General features: G+C 59.6%; 1 protein-coding gene across 2 annotated transcripts; it reads left to right on the forward strand.

The window, feature by feature from the left end:
• Positions 1–1,174: 1,174 nt before the first annotated feature.
• MTSS2 (MTSS I-BAR domain containing 2) lies at positions 1,175–19,915 on the forward strand. 2 transcript variants are annotated; one of them, XM_028095495.2, is made up of 15 exons: positions 1,175–1,245; positions 5,877–5,938; positions 6,028–6,101; positions 6,884–6,968; positions 7,062–7,153; positions 7,244–7,318; positions 7,645–7,653; positions 8,627–8,784; positions 9,230–9,337; positions 10,185–10,282; positions 11,743–11,959; positions 17,913–17,987; positions 18,322–18,498; positions 18,646–18,811; positions 18,888–19,915. In XM_028095495.2, exons 1-15 carry the CDS (start codon positions 1,177–1,179, stop codon positions 19,646–19,648), a joined length of 2,226 nt encoding a protein of 741 aa, XP_027951296.1. In that variant the 5' UTR covers positions 1,175–1,176; the 3' UTR covers positions 19,649–19,915. The 2 variants fall into 2 exon arrangements, with proteins under 2 accessions (XP_027951296.1, XP_087883268.1); XM_088027142.1 differs by lacking the exon at positions 7,645–7,653.
• The last annotated feature ends 43 nt before the right edge of the window (positions 19,916–19,958 follow it).

Below are 19,958 nucleotides of genomic sequence, written 5' to 3' on the forward strand. Positions count from 1 at the left end.
AATAAGCCTCATTAACACACCGGCAGGCCAGAGTCCACCCGACTGCGGGCTTTGGGAAGCCTCTGACTGGCCTAATGAGCTCCCAGGTGGTTCTCATGATGGCCGCGGAAGTGGGGGAGAATGAGTTCGTGTGAGCGTTTCCCTCCCTGGAGTCTCCAGGACGACAGGCTGTGCTCGCCGGTGGTCCACGTGAACACGCGTGCGTCCCCACACAGGTGTACCCAGGCGTCGGGGACTGCGGACGGCAGCCCACCTCTGCTCAGCTGCTCAGACGCCGGCCCGCACTGCCGAGTAAGCGGGTTGCCCGACCGGGTCACGACGCCCCAAAAGCTCAGCCTGGCCCCCCCCCCACCCCCAATGCGAGTAACTTCGGCACCGCTTGGAAAAGCAACCAAAGAGCTTCTGGGGGGCCGTCCAGACTTGTCCTTGCCTGGGATGGAACGTCCCAAGGTGGGCGACAGCCCGCGCGCCCGCTGTATGTCGTGTATCGCGCCCGCGGGACGCCCCCGGAGGAGTCCAGCCCGCCGCCCGTGCGCTAAAAGCGCGGGAAGACCCCGGCCCGAGACTACAGGCTGGAAGGCGTGCCGACCCCCTTCCCGGGGGCGGGGGGGGCGGGGGATAAGACACGCAACCACCGGTCCCCCCCCGCCAGGCAGCCCAGCGGGCCCCGCCCCAGCACCGCCCCCGGCCCGCGGCGGCGGCGCCCGAGTCCGCCGGCCCCGCTCGTCCGGCCAGTCTGGCTGCGCCCGGGCTCGGATTTCAAAGCCGGGCTCCGGCGCTGAATGGGTCTGCGCCCGGCCGGCCTTCCTCACAGCCCCCGCCCCCCACCCCCGCCGCGGTCCTCCCTCCGCCGCACCCACGTGACGCCCGAGCCGCGGCGGCTCGGATTACCGCCGCCGCTCCAGTCCCCGCGCCGAGGCCGCGCCGCCAGCTGCCCGCGCCGCCCACCCACCCGCCCGCCTGCCCCGCCGCGCCATGGCCCGCGCCGCCCCGCCGCGGCCCGCCGCCCCGGAGCGCCGCGCGGCCGGCCGCTGAGCGCCGCCCGGAGGCGGAGGCCCGGCCCGGCCTCGGAGCGAGCGCCCGCCGCGCCCGGCTCCCTCGGCTGCCGGCGTCCCGCGCCCCTGCCCGCGCCCGCCGCCGCCGCCGCCGCCGCCGCCGCCGCCGCCCGGCCCGAGCATGGAGACGGCGGAGAAGGAGTGCGGCGCCCTGGGCGGGCTCTTCCAGGCCATCGTCAACGACATGAAGGTAACGGGGTGCGGCGGGGCCGGCTGCCCGGCGGGAGCGCGGGTGCGGGTGCGGGTCCTCTCTGGGGACGAGTGGCGGCGGGCATTGGGGCCCCGCTGTGTGCGCGCGCCGCGCTGTGTGTGTGTGTGTGTCCTTGTCCGAACGCGTCCGGCCTGCGTCTGCTGTGTTGCCTGGGTCTCGGGGTGCCCGTCTTGGGGGGTGTGGGTGTTCGTATGTCGGGGTGTCCGTGCGGCGCCCGGGGTCGCCAGGTCGTAGCGCCCCCGTGGGGTCCCGACCGGAGCCTGCTTACACGCGGGCTCCCTGCGCCCCCGACCCCCAAATCATGAATGGGGTTTGGCTCCGGTGTCGGCTCCACGGCCCTAAATTTGATGGGTCCTGGGTCTCGCCGGCCTCCGCCCCCTACCACCACCGTGCACCCTGCGCCCCCCAACTACCACCCCCCCACCCCCCACGGCCCTGGAGCCCAGACAATGCTGTCACGGCCAAAGCAGGGGAAAATAATAAAGCGGAGAGGCATTAACTCCTTCCCCGCCGGCCTCGGCCTCTGTGCTCGACCCTGCGAGGCCTCGACCCTGCGACTGCTGCACACCCCCCCACCCCTGCCCAGGTTCCCTGAAACAGGCCCTAGGAAGCTGCAGGACTCCAAGGCCTCTAGGCTGACTGTCCCTCTGTCCTCACCTTGGAGGAAGGAAGGGAGAGGGTTGGGGTTTCTGGAGCAGCCCCAAGGGAGAACCTACTACCACCCTAGGCCTTCAGCACCAACCCCCAGCCCCCTCCCCACCTTGATTGGCCAAGGCCAGACAGGAGCAAGCCACCAACTCTTGGCCCACCACTGACTCACTAGTTGGGGAAACTGAGGCCTGGGAATGGTCAAGGTCATTAAGGAGATTGACCAACTCTGTCCCTGACCTCACCCCTCTCTGTTCATCTGGGGAGCAAGGGAGAGCCTCTCCCCAGAGAGGCCAGGGTTTGGCAGGGCCAGCCCAGGCTGACTAGGCAGAGAGGAGTTCCAGCTCCAGTGACAGGATGGGGGCCGGGAACAACGCTCCTACCTTTCTCCTCTGAGGCAGGATTGCGGGGCAGGGGAAAGAACTGGGCTCTCCCCATGAACTCCGGAGAGCCCCCACCCTATCGCACACTCCCAAGTATACAACAGAATTCCACGGTGACATCACAGGCCCAGGAGGAAACACCACACACCAGTGCTGCTGGCCCCACAGTGCCCAGGCAGGCCCTTCCGGAGGCTCCCGGTGCTGCCAGGGGAACAGCCCTAGGGGCAGCTGCCGGATCCCTGCCCCTGCAAAAGGCCTGAGGCCATCTCCACCTAGGACTGCAGGGTGAGCAGCATATAGATGCGCCCCCCCCATAGGGTGCTCCCCTGAGATTTCCATCCCTTGCAACTCTCCCTCTGGGCCCCTCTGGCAGCCCTCAGGAGTCCTGGCCTCTCTCTGCCCTCAGCAGGCCCTCCTGTCCTGTGGACATCACAGCCCTGGCACTGGGATCCTTCCCTGGGACCAGGCAGCCCAGACCACCCGCCCCCAGCTACTCTCAGTGCTGGCAGAGAATGGGACCTTGCGCCCCCCTCCTCCCACTGGCAGCCTCTCTGCTCAGAGGAGAGGGACAGCACTGTCCTTCCCTCCGCAGGCATATGTGCAAGGAACTCTGAGATCAGAAGGAAAAGGGAGATATTCAGGCCGCATTTTCTGACATGTGGAGGTTTCACCTGGGGCGATGCTAAGTACCTAGGACATATACATGTGTTCAGGCCAGGGACAGAGCAGGGGATTGGGCCACCTGGATCACCTGGATTTGGGGAGCAGCTTCTGGCTGTTTCCCTTGGTGATCTGAGCCACAGAAGCAGCGGGGCTTCCATAGAGGAAGGGGGCTGAACTGAGGAGACTGAGCCTGCCCCATGAGGCCTTTCCACAGCACGTCCACAAGCCTCACAACACCTCCGGGGACCAAGCTGCACCTGGAGGCTGGAGGGTCGGGAGGAGGGCGCTCGGGAGCTTTCCCTGCCTCTGTGCCTCACTTAGCTCAGATGCCCACTGGGTGGGTGCGAAGCCACCCACTGAAGCTCAGGGGCAGAGGCTTGCCCAGGATGGCAGGACAGAGCAAAGCGCCTACAGTGGAGTGAAGGGGGCCTCCCCTCAGCCCTGGCCCATCCAGGAAATGGGCCCATAAACTTTGCCTATCCTCCCAAGAGTGGGGAGTGTGGCCCAGACAGGCCCTGCTGGGTGGGAGGGGCTCTCAGCAGAGAGGCAGGGATCCTGAGTCCCCTCGTTTTTTAGCCAGCATTAACTGAGCGCTTACTGTGTACTGGGCACGGTGCTAAGTGCTTCCCTTGCAGTGCCGCCTCAAGTCTCCCCACGGACCCAGTGACGTAAGTGCAGTTCCCAGCCCGATTCGACAGATGAGGAAGCTGAGGCCCAGAGTGGAGCCCCGGTCCGGGGTCACCCAGAAGGCCCTCTCTCTGGGATCACAGCCAGGACTACAACCCCCCGCCAGAGACAGAGTCTCTGAGGGCCAGGAGTCCCGAGCGCCTCTAGTGACAAGCACTGGGGACAGAGTGGGTGTTTCTCCCATCCCTGCAGTTCCCACCCCTCCTCCCCTTGCTGCCCGATGATCCTCTCTCTCTACCCTGGAGGCAGGTGTAGTGACCAATCATGGGATCAGATCTTGCCCTTGCCGTCTGGAGGCCTTGAGCAAGTCAGTTAATCTCTCTGAGCCTCAGTTTCCTGACCTGTAGAATGGGGGTGATAGTCGTATTTATTTCACGGGGCTGTGCTAAGGACCCGACGACGCGCTCATGCAGCGCAACGGGCTTCCCACGGTGCCTGGCTGCCGCGGGAGCTCGGCCAGCAGCGGTCACTGCCACCCAGAGTCTTAAGAGCCTGACAGCCAGGGCTTAGCCAGGGTGAGGGCATGGGCCCAGGTGAACCCTGAAGACCCTCTCCTGGGACACTGGCTGCTCCGCCCTCCCCCCCACACACACACACCTCTTCATCTCCGGGTTCTGTGAATTACCTGCCGGTGAGGGTGGAGCCCTGGCCCTTAGAGACCAAGGTGCTCAGGTCCCCCCTGCTGAGGCGGGGCCAGGCCTCCCCCCACGCCGTGTCTTGTCCCCTCCCCACTGGGAAAGCTGAGGGGGTGAAGGTCTGGAATGGAGTGAGCCTGGCTGGCTGGAGGCCGGGGAGGTGGGCCTCAGCCTAAGGCCTTTCGTGGGGTAGGAACTGATCTGTCCCCAGCTTCTCCTAATTCCTTGTGTTCTGAGACTGCCCAGAGGCTGCAGAGGGGCTGAGAAGGTATCCTGGGGGTCAGGACACCTGCCCCTGGGCCCCTGCCTCCTCAGCACTGGCTCTTCTCCCTGGAGGTCTTAGCAAGGCTTCAGGGCTGGGATGTGGAGGTGATGTGAGCATGCCATCTTTCAGAAGACTCTTGGGGGTGCCAAGGTGAAGGTCAGCTCCTTGGGATTGCCAGGGACAACCTACCGGGCTCCTTTAGCCTGAACTGTGTGCACATGGAGACAGCCCACCCACAGCCTCCCCCATCCCGCTCCAGCCTGTGTGGACTTCTCAAATATTTGCTTTCCCTGGGCACTGGCTGGGCTGGGAGGGGAGGGAGTTTCTAAGGCTGTCAGAAGCTGTCCTGTCTCCTTTCCACCACTGCAGACTGTCCTCAGCTGGAGAGGCCATCTCGGACCTGCCCCTGGGTTCCAGTCCGGCAGAGCTTCCTTCTGAAGCCATTAGGGCTGGGGTCTCTGCCTTCCTTGTTTGCCTAGCACTGAGCACCCCAGCCTACATGGAAGGGTGGTTTAGAAGCCCTTCCGGGCTGGGGCTTTGCTGGCCTTGGGCTCCCCTTCAAGCATCCAGGCCTCCACAGGGCTCTCAGGCCAGGGCTGAGGTTTCTCCAGGACCCAGCCGCCATGGGAGGGCGCATTAGCCAGAAAAGCCCCTTGATCAGACTGGACAGCTTGGTCGCCAGGAGCTAAGCCTCCCCACTGGGAAACCCCCTCCCAACTCAGAGCTTTGGGCCAGGCTGGGATAAAGGCCACACTGTGTCCCCAGGAGGGGAGGGGAACTGGGGGTGGAGAAAGGTGGCTCTGTTGGCCGCACAAGGCCCCATTCAGCCTGAGGCCTGGCTGTCCCAGGCAGGCTGGCTGGGCCCTGCAGCAGTCACAGCCTCCCCGGGCCTGGGAGCCACTGCTGCTGGCCTGGGATGGATGGGTGTCCGGGCTGGTCACAGCTTCCGGGGCCCAGGGTGGGGACCCCCAGAGGCCTGAATTTGAGACCTGGCCTGCCTGAGCCCTGCCATTTACTGTTTCCATCCCCCCTGAGGGAGGATGTGGGCCAAAACGGTGGCCACCGTAGACAGTTGTGCAGACTTCCTGACTGTCAGGGAGGGAGGGATGAGCAAAGGCACCTGTTCCCAGGGCCAGGCCTTCTTCAATCCCCATGGCTCTGTCCTTGGTCCTCTGTCGTCCCAGAAGGCCCAGGAGCCTCCCTCTCCATGGGGGCAGGGCCACTCCCTCAGAAACTGCCCAGAGTCTGGACGGAGGCATGTGGGGAGCCCAGCCCAGGTGGAGCCTTTCCAGCCTCCAGGATCTCATTACCTCTCCGTCTCCTCGGCAGAGCTCCTACCCCATCTGGGAGGACTTCAACTCCAAGGCCACGAAACTGCATTCCCAGCTGAGGTGAGGCTGCTGAGGGCCCTAGCTGGGGAGGGGGCGGGCAGAGGAGGGGACACCCCACCCACAGCCCGTCCCACTGTCCGTCTCCCCAGGACCACTGTGCTGGCTGCTGTGGCCTTCTTGGATGCCTTCCAGAAAGTGGCAGACATGGCCACCAACACCCGAGGTGGGGAGGGGGCGTGGCTGGAGGTTGGGTATGCCCCAGGCGGGGCTCGGAGGCTGGAAGGGCTGAGCGGAGTGTGAGCCCAGAGTTGGGACCCTGAATTCTGTTCCCTCATGGAATCGGCTGGTGGTCGAGAGAGTGAGCCTCTTATCGCTAGTGGCATGCAAGCCGGAGTGGGTGAATGGTGACAGGGATGTTACGGCGGGGGTTCCGTTCTTGCTGTGGGCGGCCAGCTCCATCCCTCAGCCACAGTTGTCCAGCCTTATCTGCAGTGCGTCCGACCGCGGCTGCTTCTCACCCCCTCTCCTCCGCCCGTCTGAGCGCACGCAGGGGCAGGCAAGCCCCTATTGGCCTTGGCGTCTCCTCTGCCTTCTAGTTCAAGTAGCAGGGACTGGGGCCCCTGAGAACAAGGTAGCGGGCGCTTGTTCGCACTCACGCCTGCCTCGGAGCACCTGGAGGGGCTTACTGTCAGGGCTGGAGGGGATTTGGGCCGGCCCTTTGGACGGTCTCTCGAGCCGGCCTGACCACCAGAACGCCCGCAGGTGCAGCGGGCGGGCACGGCCGGGATGCGCAGGCCCTTAGTCCGGCACAGAGCAGACTCGCCGCAAATACTGCGAACAGATCAAATCCCCGCCCCCGCCCCGCACGGATCGCGGGATCGCGCAATGCTGGGGGCGGGGCGCGGGCTGCGAGCGGCGGCCTTCGCGGGCCGGCGCGCCCCCTCGTGGCCGAGGCTGGGACTGTCCGTCGGGGCCCCTTCCCACGCTGCGCGCTTGCCTCGCCAGGGGCCACACGGGACATTGGTTCGGCGCTCACGCGCATGTGCATGCGCCACCGCAGCATCGAGACCAAGCTGCGGCAGTTCACCAAGTGAGTGGGGGCCGCGGGCGTTAGGCGGGCGGCGGGTGCGGGTGACCCAGGGAGACCCCACTGGTGGCCCTGACCCTCCCGCCCCGCCCGCAGCGCGCTGCTGGAGAGCCTCATCAACCCGCTGCAGGAGCGCATCGAGGACTGGAAGAAGTCGGCCAACCAGCTGGACAAGGACCACGCAAAAGGTAGGCCCTGGGCTCGGGCCGGGGCTTCCTGTCCCCATTGTGCAGAGCCCTCCCCCCCATCATAGCACTCCTCTCTCACCCCGTGCACAGAGTACAAACGAGCCCGGCATGAGATCAAGAAAAAGTCTTCAGACACGCTGAAGCTGCAGAAGAAAGCACGCAAAGGTAGAGCCCACAGTGGCCCGTGGAAGCGTAGCCCCACGGGGCCCCACTCCGTATGCCCCACACCCTAGGGAGCGCCCCAGGGCGTCATCCGGGCTGGAGGGGCCCTATCCTGGACACAGGACCCTCCAACCTGCCGGGCGGGACAGAGGGAGCCTCCCTGCACCCGACACCGGGCCCAGACCCTCCCCTCTCAGGGAGGCAGCAGGAGGCCCAACAGGCCCAGGCACCCACACCCCTGCCCCAGGAGAGGCTCTTTCCATCCGGCTGTCTTTCACACATTCTTTCTTTCTCTGTCTCTCCTCCTCTCCTCCCCCCACATCCTGTAGAGCTACTTGGTAAGTCAAGTGTCCGTCCTCCAGCTGCTCCTCCCGTCCTCGGCCCACCTGTCTGTCTCCCCCAGCTCAGGGCCATTGGAAGGAGCCTCTCCAGGCCAAGGAGGAGCGAGGAAGGCGGTCGGCCCAGCGAGGGAGGGGCCCGGGGCACAGTCCCCTGGGGCCCTGGGGGCCCCTGGCCAGGGATGAGTCCCAGGCCACTGCTGGGTCAGTCGGCCAGGCCGAGAGGGGTTGGAGCGGGCAGGGTGGGGGGCACAGGCCCTGGCTGTCCCGCTCCCACCGGGCCTGCCCGGTCCCCTGCCGCCTTCTCACGCCCCGGCTCACCGTCTCCACATCATTCCCTCGCCTCTCTCTGTCTCTCTCTCGCTGCTTCTTCGTGTCGCTGTTGCTGTCCTTGCGCATCACTCCCTGAGCTGAGTGGGAGCCCACACTGAGACTGCCCCCTTCCCTTCCCCCCGGGGCCCAGCCCCTAGCTCTCCTGACCCCCACACCCTCAGTGGCCTGGCCTACAGCTGAGCCCCCAGGCTCTACTTTGTCGGGCTCCCACCCTCTCCCTGTGCCCTGTGAGGTGAGTGGGTGCTGGCCCACGGGCAGTGAGGGTACCCCGGGGGTGGAAGTCTCAGCCGTGGAGGCCTCTGCTAGACTCGCCTGAGCACACCTGCTCCCAGGGTGGCTCCCGGTGGGCTCTGCGCACTCCAGGTCTGGGGGGGGGCTTTGCAGCTTTGGTGTCTCATGTGTGTGTGTGTGTGTGTGTGTCTGTCTGTCTGTCTGTCTGTCTGTTTGTCTGTCTGTCTTCTCTGCCTGCTCTGGGACCGGCCCTGGCACAAGCCCCAGAGTCCTGGCTGCCCTCCCTTGTCCCCGGGCCCCCATGGCAGTGCCCAGGCCCACAGCAGGGACAGCACCACGGGGCCTGAGCCATGCACACGGCGAGCCGGGCCGGCGTCCCCAGCGCGGCCTCTCCTCCCAACCCCTCCAGGGAAAGGAGACCTGCAGCCTCAGCTGGACAGCGCCCTGCAGGACGTCAACGACATGTACCTGCTGCTGGAGGAGACAGAGAAGCAGGCAGTGCGCCGGGCCCTGATCGAGGAGCGCGGGCGCTTCTGCACCTTCATCACGTTCCTGCAGCCCGTGGTGGTGGGTCCCTTGGAGTCAGAGAGGTGTTCTCAGCATCCCCCGCCATTGGGCTAGTTGAAGGGTCTCCATGAATTTGAGGAAATCCCAAGAATCAGGATTTGGGAGCCACCGGTGGGAGTTTTTCGGGGTGACTCAGAGGCCCCAGCAGGTTGGCCAGGGCCCAGGGTTGACCCCTCGACCTCCGAGAAAGGCTGCTTCTCAGTGATTCCTGGCTGGGTGCCTTCAGAGCTGCATGCTCACAGCCCAAAGACAGGTCTCATAGCTCATGGTGCACTGATTTGGTCTGGACAGATGGTCACGCCAGCCCCAGGGTGTCCAGTTCCAGCCTCGGTCAGACCCGAGCAGTGTTGGGGGAGAGGGGAGGAGCAGGGGAGGTCCGTTCCTCCGGGGGGGGGGGGGGGGAGACAGGGGCAGGGCCGGCGGGTCTGACCCACTGCTTCCCCAGAACGGCGAGCTGACCATGCTGGGAGAGATCACCCACCTGCAGGGCATCATCGACGACCTGGTGGTGCTGACGGCGGAACCCCACAAGCTGCCCCCCGCCAGTGAGCAGGTGCGGCCGTCCTGGGGCTAGGGGGGCAGGGGCAGGGGTAGCCTGCCGTTGGTTGGGGGACAGTAGAGGGAAAAACAGGACAGAGGACCAGACAGGTCCCAACACGCACCGTGGGACACCCAGGAGCACCTGCCCGGGGCAGGGGTGGTGTGCCCAGGACCCAGTGGGGGCCTCAGTCTGAGAGCAGATGTGGGGAGGCCCCGTGTCTGCCCCCAGGCTCCCCCTGAACAAGCCAGACCTGGTGACGCCTGCCTGTCGTCCACGCCCAGAACCTGTCCCCTCCCCTAGACCCAGGCACACAGACACCTGCCCACACTTGCCACCCGCTCGGCGCACCACTGTGCTCCCACCGCATGAGGGTCGGTCCCACGTGACAGGCCCATGGCGTTGCTATGGCCCGGCACCCGCTGTGTGCCCGGCACTCTGCCCAGCATTTTCCACGGCCATCCCGTTGAATTCCCCCTGCCCCATGGCCCCTGCAAGACAGGAGTCATCATGGGCTGCTCTTCACGGGAGAAAATAGGTGAGGTTCCAGGAACTTGCCCAAAGGGCACAGCAGAGCCAGGATTTGAACCCCATGGTGTCCCCCATGGTCACTCTCAGCTCCTCTGCCAGTGACAGTGACAGTCCCCAGGGAGCCCTGGTTCTCCCATGCCCCCTCCCTCCCCTGGCAGCCCTGCTTTCAGACTCTCCTGGAGGGTCTCCTGCTGGGACTTGGCTCTCAATAGGGAAGAGAGTGGGGGGGGGCTCTGTCCCTACCAGTCCTCTCTGGGGGCCCCCAGACAACACTAAGGCTCTCTGCAGAGGAAGGCTGCCCTCGGTGATCCCCATCTCTGTCCCTGTCCAGGTGATCAAAGACCTGAAGGGCTCAGACTATAGCTGGTCCTACCAGACGCCCCCGTCTTCACCCAGCGGCTCTGGCTCGCGGAAGTCCAGCATGTGCAGGTCAGTGCAGGGTTGACGGGGGGCAGGGAGGGGCAGGGGCCCCCAGGGAGGGGATGGGTGAGCTCCCAGCAAAGCTGCATCGAGATCTGCTTCCAGGCCCCAGAATCCACCCAAGTGCGTCACAGAGGAATTGGCATGCAAGCATAGAGGACGAATGTACCCCCATCTCTAGGCCACTGCCTGCGCAGGCGTGGGGTAGCGGCGGGGGGGGGAGGGGGCGCTGAAGCTTCGTCTGTGGAGCAGTCACTGTGTGCGCCAGGGACCGTGCTACATGCTTTATGCGTTTTCTTCACTGAATCCTAACACCACCGTATCAGGTATGGTGGTGTCTCCATTTCACAGAAGGGGAGACTGAGGCACAGGGTCCCGGCATTTCACGACTGGCCTCTGCCCAGCCCAGCAGAGTCGATGCGGGTGGAGGGGCAGTAAGAATCTAAGATCGGGGGTGGGCACAGACGCTTCTGGGAAGGTGTGCGGAGGCCCCAAGGTAAGGGACACCCCAGCCTGGCTGGTTCCCGAGGGCTGGTTCCCGGCCCCCGACGCTCCTTCATTCACGGTGCAGGCTCAGGATCAGGGACGCCTCCAGGGCTGGCACTAAGACAGCGTTTGGAGGAGACATTTAAGATTCAAGGTTCCTCATGGGGGAGGGCAGTGAGCACAGATGAGTTACTGGTGGGGGAGGCCCCTCTGTTCCAGGCTCCCCTTCCCCAGAGCCACCTCTGGCCGGGCACCTGGGCACGGGAGGTAAGCCGCACATGGCCATCAGCAGCTCCTGTCGGGGGAGGAGGGCCTGGGTCTGTTAGACCCCAGGTAGGGGTCCAGGGAGGGTTGATGGCCAGGGACACCCATGACCCGGGGTGGGGGCTGAGTAGCTTCAGGATCACATTGAGAAAGAAGGCAGCCTTCATTGCCCAAGAGTGAAACGGTTGCGCAGAGGATGTGAGCTGCGGAGGGCTGGACACACTCAAGGGGATGGGAGGGATGAGGGACGATGGCGGGTCCAGGACCCACACAGACCATCACCGCGCCCTAGATACTCAGGGGTTGACGGCAAAGAGCTGACTGAGGAGGCAGTCCAGAGGTAGACTCGTGTTGGGTTCTAGCCCGAATGGGACAAGGTTTGATGCTTAGTGACTCAGTTTCCCCGTCACCAACCTAAGGTCTACTGTTCTTAATGGCAAAGTAGGAAGCAAAGTGACTGCTTGGCCCTGGGCATGCCCTGGAACACGGCTCTTGGGTGCTGTCCCCTGCTCGGGCCCTCCTCCTTCCGACCCCCCAGCCCCACCCCCTGTCCCAGAACCCACCTCTTCTGTGGTACCCAGGTTTCAGAACTTGTAGTCTGACTTTGTCTTCTCCTTCCTTTGCCCCTCACCTCTCTCCTCCACCCTTGTCTGTCACCCCTCCGCACGCACCCTGTGTCTCCCTGTCTGGCCGCTGCCCGCCCCCCCCCACTCCCCCAGTGCCCCCAGCAGCAGTAGCAGTGCCAAGGGTGGCGGAGCCCCGTGGCCTGGGGGTGCCCACACATACTCACCCGGTTCCACCTGTCGCTACCGCAGCCTGGCACAGCCAGCCGCCGCCCGCCTCTCCAGTGTCTCCTCCCACGACTCTGGCTTCGTCTCCCAGGACGCCACCTACTCCAAGCCCCCCTCACCCATGCCTTCCGACATCACCAGCCAGGTGAGGAGGTGTCTGCAGGGCCTGCAGCTCTTGGGCCTGGCCTGGAGGTCCCCAGGACCACCTCACTGGGGACCAACCTGGCTAAGGAGAGGTGGACAAGGGTTAGAGCAGCGGGCATCCGCCACAGCGGTGTCAGCAGGGGGCTCTTGAGGCCCCACTTCCTCACCATTTCCTGATTCCTTACCGACTGCCTTCTTCCAGCCATGGGAGCCCCGAGGGGGCTGCTTCACAGCTCCGATCCCTTGTGACCCTCCCCCTGCATAGGCTTACTGTGATGGGGTGGCTGACCCTAGAAGGCATCCCCAGGAGCCCCAGGACATCCTCCTGCTTCTACACAGTTGGGCCAGCTCACTCGGAACCCAGAGACTGGCCCACGAATCTCCTCAAGATGCAGGCTCAGATCCTGCAGCCTCAGTGAGATGGGCAAACAGAGGGACCACAGTAGAAGACAGAAGGAGGTCAGGCCACCTGCCCAGGGGGCTATCCTGGGGGTGTCAGGAGTGACTGCATTTGGATCCAGTCAGCTATTCCTCCCCATCTAGGCTAATGCCTCCATTTGGGCTCAGTATTTTATGTTCTGGTTTTTTTTGCTCAAGGCTGTCCCCGCTACACTTGCGGTCTCTCTCCCTGTGCTGGCTCATTCCCATCAGTACACAAACACGCTCCAGCTTCCTGCATTTTAAAAGCCCTCCCTTCCCCCACCATGTTATCCTCCAACCACTTAGTATCCTTCGCAACAGAACTTCTCAAAAGAGTTGTCTACACTGACCATCTCTATCCTCATTTCCGTTCATTTCTGTGTGTTTCACCTATGTATAACTGAAAAATTTAAGATTTGTTATTTTCTCCCATATGGTTCTATGCATGTTTGCTGTATGTGAGACTCTTCTATTAAGTGCATACAAGTTTCAAATGTCAACTCTTCGTAGTGAATTGAATCTTCTAACATGATGTGGTTGATCCTCTGCTCCTTACAATGCTTCCTTTCCTAAAGTTTCTCTTGTTTGACATTGTTATGGTTATCTCAGCTGCGTTTGGCCCAAGATTTATATCATCACCTCCCATCTCTTGGCTTTTAAACTCACTCTATCTTTGCGTTTAAGATGAGTCTCTTATAAATAGCAGATGCCTAGGTTTTCTTTTATATAATAGTTTGACAATATCTTTTAATCAGTATTTTTTTTTAAAGATTTTATTTATTTGACAGACAGACACAGCGAGAGAGGGAACACAGGCAGGGGGAGTGGGAGAGGGAGAAGCAGGCTTCCCGCCGAGCAGGGAGCCCGATGCGGGGCTTGATCCCGGGATCCCGGGATCGTGACCCGAGCCGAAGGCACAGACGCTTAACGACTGAGCCACCCAGGCGCCCCTTATTCAGTATTTTTGGTCCACTTATATTTATTGTGATTACTGACATATTTGGACTCCTGGGTTGTTGTTTTTTTTTTTCTGTTTATTCATTCTGCTTTTTCTGTGCTGCTTTTGTCTCTTCCTTTGCCATTTGTTTGTTTTTCTTTTTCCCATTTGTACCCCCCCCAACTAGATTCTAAATTTTACTCTATTTCTTTTCTTTTACAGGGTACTGTGAAATTTACCATACATCCGTACCATTCACCTCCTAATAATTCAAGGATCTTAATAAATATTTTAACTTAGTCACCCACTTCCTCCCAACTTACAAGCTATTATATGTTATTCTCTACTTTTTTTTTTATAACATGGTATTTTTCTTGTTACTTTCGTTACCCTTTTGTACATACAGTATTTGTCTAGATTTCTCCATATGCTTCCACATTCCTTTGTTGATCATTTTTTCTTGTACCTCAAGTCTTCCTTTCTGAAGTATAGCATGTCCTTTAGAAGTTCTTTTAGACTAGGTCTGTAGCAGTAAATTCTTCGTTTTTGTTTATCTGTAAACATGCTTCATTTGGTGTCTTTCTTGAAAGTTTTGCCGGGGACACAATTCTGAGGTGACAGTTGTTTGCACACTTGGAAGGTATTTTTCCACTGTGTTTTGGCTCCCGTCATCGGTTAAGAGGTCCTCCGTCAGGGCGCCTGGGTGGCCCAGTCGTTAAGCGTCTGCCTTCGGCTCAGGTCATGATCCCAGGGTCCCGGGATCGAGCCCCGCGTCGGGCTCCCTGCTCGGCGGGAAGCCTGCTTCTCCCTCTCCCACTCCCCCTGCCTGTGTTCCCTTTCTCGTTGTGTGTCTCTCTCTCTCTGTCAAATCAATAAATAAAATCTTAAAAAAAAAAAAAAAGTCCTCAGATCATGAGCTTACTTTGCTCCCTGGTCACTTTTAAGATCTTTTCAGTTTGTGTCTAGTTGCAGATTTGTTTTTATTTAGCCTCCCTTGATATGTTTGTATTCCTATATCTTTGTATTCGTGTCTTTCATACGTTCTGGAAATTTTCAGCCATTATTTCTGTATTCCTGCTTTTGTTTTGCTATCGCTTCTTCTGAGATTACAATTCATTGTCTTGCCAGACCTTCTCATTTATCCTTCTGTGTATCCTTCTTTTAACTCTCAGATTTTCCTTCTCCTCACTTCTCTGTATGATGTTCTGGATCATTTACTCAGGTCTGTCTTCCAGTTTCCTTTTTCTCTACGTTACAGCAATTTAACCTCTCCTTTGAGGCTTTTTTCTAACTTGGTATTTTGAAATAATTTCAGACTTGTAGAAAAGTTGCAAAAAGAGTACAGGGGTCTCACCTACTCCTCCCAAGCCTCCCCTAACGTTAACCCCTTATGTAGCTACAATACTGTTAACTAACCTACAGTCTTTTCTCAAACGCTGCCAGTTTTCTCTGGTCTAGGAGTGCAGGACCCTGTTGTATCTCTTGCGGCTTCTCCAATATGTAGTCATCCGTCAGTCCTTCTTTCATGACTTTGATACTTTTGATACCAGTCAGGTATTTTGTAAAACATCTCTCAGTTTGGATGTCTGGTGTCTTCCCAGAGTTAAACCAAGGTCACACATTTCTGGCAAGAATACCGTACCAGTGGTGGATTGCTGTTCCTCATCCTCACCAACCCTTGGGATTTTCCATCTTTTTCATTGTGGCCATTCTGGGGGGCTGCATCTGGTGTGCCCTGTACTTTTAATTTTACTTCCCCGACGAGGAACGGGGCGGGGGGATGTTTCATGCTTCAGAAGGCCACTTGGCTGTCCTCTTTTATGAAGGACCTGTTCACATTTTTGCCCATTTTTCTACTAGGTATTTTGTGTTTTTTTTTCTTATTGATTCCTAGAACTTCTTATATATTATGGATACAACTCCTTCATCTGAGATCTTCTCTGATTCTGTGGATTCCCTTTTTACTCTCTTAATGGAGTCTTTTAATGACCTAAAATTCTTAATTTTAATGGATATCCAGTTTGTCCAATTTATTCATTTTTTTAAATTGTGCTTTTTGTGTCCTGAGATAAGCCTTTTTCTTTGACCTTTTTCATTTAGATCTGCAGCTCATCAGGAATTGATTGTGTGTGTGTGTGTGTGCATGTGTGGGTGGGTGTGTGCGCACATATGAGGTAGGGGTCATTTTTCCATACAGATATCTAATTGGCAGTTTATTGAAAAGGCTGTCTTATCTGTAAACATGCTTCATTTGGTGTCTTTCTTGAAAGTTTCCCCCCGCTGCACTATAGTGTTGCCTTTGTCATAAATCAGGTATTATCTGTATACCTGTAACTGTTTTCAGAGTTTGTATTCTATCTGCTGGTTCATTTGTGTTCTCATACCAAGACCGTGCCACCTTAATTATTGTGACTTTATACAAAACTTTGATAACGTGGTAACAGAAGTCTTCCAATTTTGTTATTCTTCAATATCCCCTTGTCTATTTCTGGCCCTTTGCAATTCCTTGTATTCCTTAACGTTAGCTTGTCAGTTTCCATCAAAAAAACAGTAACAGCAACTCCCGGGGTTTTGACTGGGGATTGCTCATGTCTCTCCATTCCTTTTGACTTTTCCTTCTCTCAGTGATGTTTTATAGTTTGCGTGTAAAGATCTTGCACATCCATCGTTGGATTTTTTTTCCTGGGTATTTAATGTTTATTGATGCTATTTTATTTATTTATTTTAAAGATTTTATTTATTTGAGAGAGCGAGCGCAAAGAGAGCAAGCAGGGAGAGGAGCAGAGGTAGAGGGACAAGCAGACTCCAGGCTGAGCGTGGAGCCTGACGTGGGGCTGGACCCCATGACCCTGAGAGCATGACCTGAGCCAAAATCAAGAGTCAGTTGTTCAATCAACTGAGCCAACCAGGCGCCCCTATTGATGCTATTTTAAATTATATTGCCTTTTTAGGGAGTTTTGTGTTTGTTGGCTGCTGAAATTTAAAAATTTGATTTTTTCCTTTGGTATATTGATCTTACGTGCCATCATTTTATTAAAATCACTTATCAGTTCTGATAACTGTAGACTCTTCTGAGTATTCTGCATATACAGCAGTCATGTCTGTTATGAGTAAGGACTGCTTTTTTCTACCTTTCCTATCTTTTTGCTTTTTGCTACATTTTTTTTTGCCTTACTGCCCTCCTAGGACTCCCAGTACTGAGCGGAAATGGTGATCATGGGCATTCTTATCTTTTTCCCACCCTCTGAGGGAAATATATTGATATTTGTGTAGATACTTTTTATTATCCGATTAAGGAAGTTTTTTCTGTCCCTAGTTTAAGTGTTTGTTCATGAATAGACATTGAATTTTTCCATTGAGTGTTCCAAATGCTTTTTCCATTGGTTTTTGTTTGCTTTGACAATTATATTGGTAAAAATCTAAATTTGTTTCTTGTATCATCTGAATCCTCACCTGTGGTGCTTTGTTTCCTTTTATTTTGGTGATCTTGGTTCATCATAAACTGTAAAAAAAAAAAAAAAAAATCTGGGGGTCCAAATTAAGGAGAATATGGAGAATTTGACAGGGCAGGCGTGGTACTAAAACGGACCCTTTGCAGGTACCCTGGCTTAATTCGGGCCATCACAGGGCAAGCCCCCCACCTTGGCCCTTGCCCAGTCTCCCAACCACTGTACTGCACTCAGCGTGTGCCTCAGGGAGCACTCATGGTCCTGTGTCTGCCCTGGCTGCCTTTGCCTTAATTCTTGTCTTCTTTTGAGTTGGGGGCTTCCCAGGCCACCCACTCCCCACAACTGCCCAGACCAGGTGTCTCCCCTGCACGCTTGGTCCGCTCAAAAGTGGACCTCTGCCCCCACCATTCTGTGACCTAGTTCTCAAGGTCTCCAGGGATGCCTCCGTGTCGTCATCTGATGGACCCCTGGCAGCCTCAGCTCCTCCACAGGGCAGGTCCTTCTGAGTTCTGTGATATCGTCTGCTTATGGTTTTCTTCCCACTTCTCTGGCAGCTCCTTGTTCCTCTCCTTTGCTGGACCCTCCTCTTCTTGCCAGCCACTGAGCGTGGGCGTGCCTGGGGTTCTTGAATCTTCTAACTGCCCTCACTGCCGAGGTGACCTTACTCTGTCTCATGGCCATGGCTTGGTGGCTCCACCCTTGTCTTCTCTCTAAACTCCAGACCTGTAAATGCGTTTGCCTACATCACATCTGTGCGTAGATACCTAACAGGCAGCTGAGCTCTGCACGTGCAGGATGGAACTCTGGCCTCCCGCAGGCCGGCCCTTCTCAGATGACAGGGACACCGTCAACCCCGCTGCCTTCCCTCGTGTCTCTCTTTCCCTGGCCCACCATATCCAGGCCATCGGCAGCGAGTCCGGTTGTTAATTCTCACAACCTCTGGCTCTTGGGCTGGGCCGCGGGGTCGGTCGGTGCCCGCAGTGTGCGCTCAGGGTGCTGAGATCTGCCGCAGACGCTCGCAGGGGTGGCGGGGTGGGGCACCGAGCCGGAACGCCCCGCTGCATGCCGGCGCTGTGACCAGGTCTGTTCTCTCCTCTCCTCCTGGCCTCCCTGCCCCATCCGCCCGCCTGTTCGCCTCTGCATGGCAGAAGTCCTCCAGCTCTGCGTCCTCAGAGGCCTCGGAAACCTGCCAGTCCGTTAGCGAGTGCAGCTCCCCCACCTCGGTCAGTGCTCCCCACCTGCAGGGGGACGCAGGGAGGGTCCAGGGTCAACCAGAGGGGGGTGCACACAGTGCCTGCTCCCCACAGGAAAAGCCGCCTGGGCACACCTGCAGCCACTCCCAACACACATCTTTCCCTCCTGGGACATGGCCATCCTACCCCTGGGCCTGGAGGGACTGAGGAATCATGGCACCCTCCACGCTCTGCCCTTGGCCATGATACGAGCCTGAGGCCCCCTTCTGGGCCTGAAAACCCTGAACCTCAACTATAGTGAGGGGATCCTTCACCGAGGACGGCAGGGCCAAGGGCCCCCTGACCCATCTGCCACACCCTGCAGGACTGGGCCAAGGCGGGCCCCCATGAACAGCCCTCGGGCACCAGCCTACAGCGGAGGAAGGACAGAGCGGAGCACCCCCGAGACACGGAGCCAGGCCTGGCCAGTGGGGGCACCCTGGGCCCCAGCGGAGAGGAGGCGCCACGACCCCGCATGTCCCCTGCCACCATCGCAGCGAAGGTAGGCGCCGGCTCCTCTGGCAGCCCAGCCAGGACCCCATCTTCGCTGCCAGGCCAGGTTCCCCTGGCAGGAGACACCTACAGTCCAGGCGCGGGGGGAGTGGGGGACAGGGAGCCAGGCTTCAGCCTGCAGTCTTACCACCCCCAGCACGGTGAGGAGGTATCCCCCGCGGCCAGTGACCTGGCCATGGTGTTGACCCGCGGCCTGAGCCTGGAGCACCAGAAGAGCAGCCGGGACTCGCTGCAGTACTCCAGCGGCTACAGCACGCAGACCACCACGCCCTCCTGCTCTGAGGACACCATCCCCTCCCAAGGTAGGCCCCGGGGCCGGGCCTGGGTCACCGGGCCTTCACAGCCCTGGCCCCGGCTCACTGCATCCCGTGCCCCCAGGCTCCGACTACGACTGCTACTCGGTGAACGGGGACGCGGACGGCGAGGGCCCGGCCGAGTTCGACAAGTCCTCCACCATCCCCCGCAACAGCAACATCGCCCAGAATTACCGCCGCCTGATCCAGACCAAGCGCCCGGCCTCCACCGCAGGGCTGCCCAGCGCCTCGGGCGCGCCCCCCGGCGTGGCCACCATCCGCCGCACGCCGTCCACCAAGCCTGCCGTGCGCCGCGCGCTCTCCAGCGCCGGCCCCATCCCCATCCGGCCGCCCATCGTGCCCGTGAAGACGCCCACGGTGCCCGACTCCCCCGGCTACGCGGGGCCCACGCGAGCGGGCAGTGAGGAGTGCGTCTTCTACAGCGACGAGGCCGCCTCGCCCCTGGCCCCAGACCTGGCCAAGGCCTCCCCGAAGAGGCTGAGCCTGCCCAACACGGCCTGGGCCAGCCCGGCCCCCGAGGCGGCCGGCTACGCAGGGCTGGCGGCGGACGACGAAGACCAGCAGCGGCAGCTGGCCGCCAACCGGCACAGCCTGGTGGAGAAGCTTGGGGAGCTGGTGGCGGGGGCCCATGCCCTGGGCGAGGGCCAGTTCCCTTTCCCGTCCGGCCTGGCCGCCGCCGCTGCCGCCCCCACCGAAGAGACGCCCAGCCCGCCCCCTGCCGCCTCTGGCGAGCCCCCGGCCGAAGACATGCTGGTGGCCATCCGCCGCGGGGTGCGGCTCCGCAGGACCGTCACCAATGACAGGTCGGCGCCCCGCATCTTGTGATGGCGCCATCCTCCCGCCCTGTGGCCCCCGCGAGAGGCAGGTGGCCTGGCAGGTGACCCGCAGCCGCTCAGAGCCAAGGCACAGCGAGGAGACAGCAGAGCCAGGCAAGCTTTCGGATTTTTGTTTAAGTCACGTGGGATGGAAAGACACTCATCTTGGATTTCAGCATTTAAACGGGAAGTGACTTCTTTAACAAAGCTCACAGCTCTGAGCCTGCAGGTCTTGAACTGGGTTTGGAGCCTGTTTTGTATGTTTCTTGCCTGTTCTGCTGCTCCTCTTCCTCTTCCACAGGACCTGCCTCCCCCCTACC

This window comes from Eumetopias jubatus, unplaced genomic scaffold (assembly GCF_037043125.1).
Source record: "Eumetopias jubatus isolate StellerSeaLion01/CBP00866 unplaced genomic scaffold, mEumJub1_p1.0 scaffold_10, whole genome shotgun sequence".
NCBI classification, from domain to species: Eukaryota; Metazoa; Chordata; class Mammalia; order Carnivora; family Otariidae; genus Eumetopias; species Eumetopias jubatus.

Bases quoted from the DNA above. Each gene is read 5' to 3' on its own strand.
- MTSS2 (XM_028095495.2), top strand. From the start codon at position 1,177: ATGGAGACGGCGGAGAAGGAGTGCGGCGCCCTGGGCGGGCTCTTCCAG. The intron at 6,102-6,883 runs GTGGGGAGGGGG...TTGCCTCGCCAG, and splicing joins CATGGCCACCAACACCCGAG to GGGCCACACGGGACATTGGT. The intron at 18,499-18,645 runs GTAGGCGCCGGC...TACCACCCCCAG, and splicing joins CTGCCACCATCGCAGCGAAG to CACGGTGAGGAGGTATCCCC.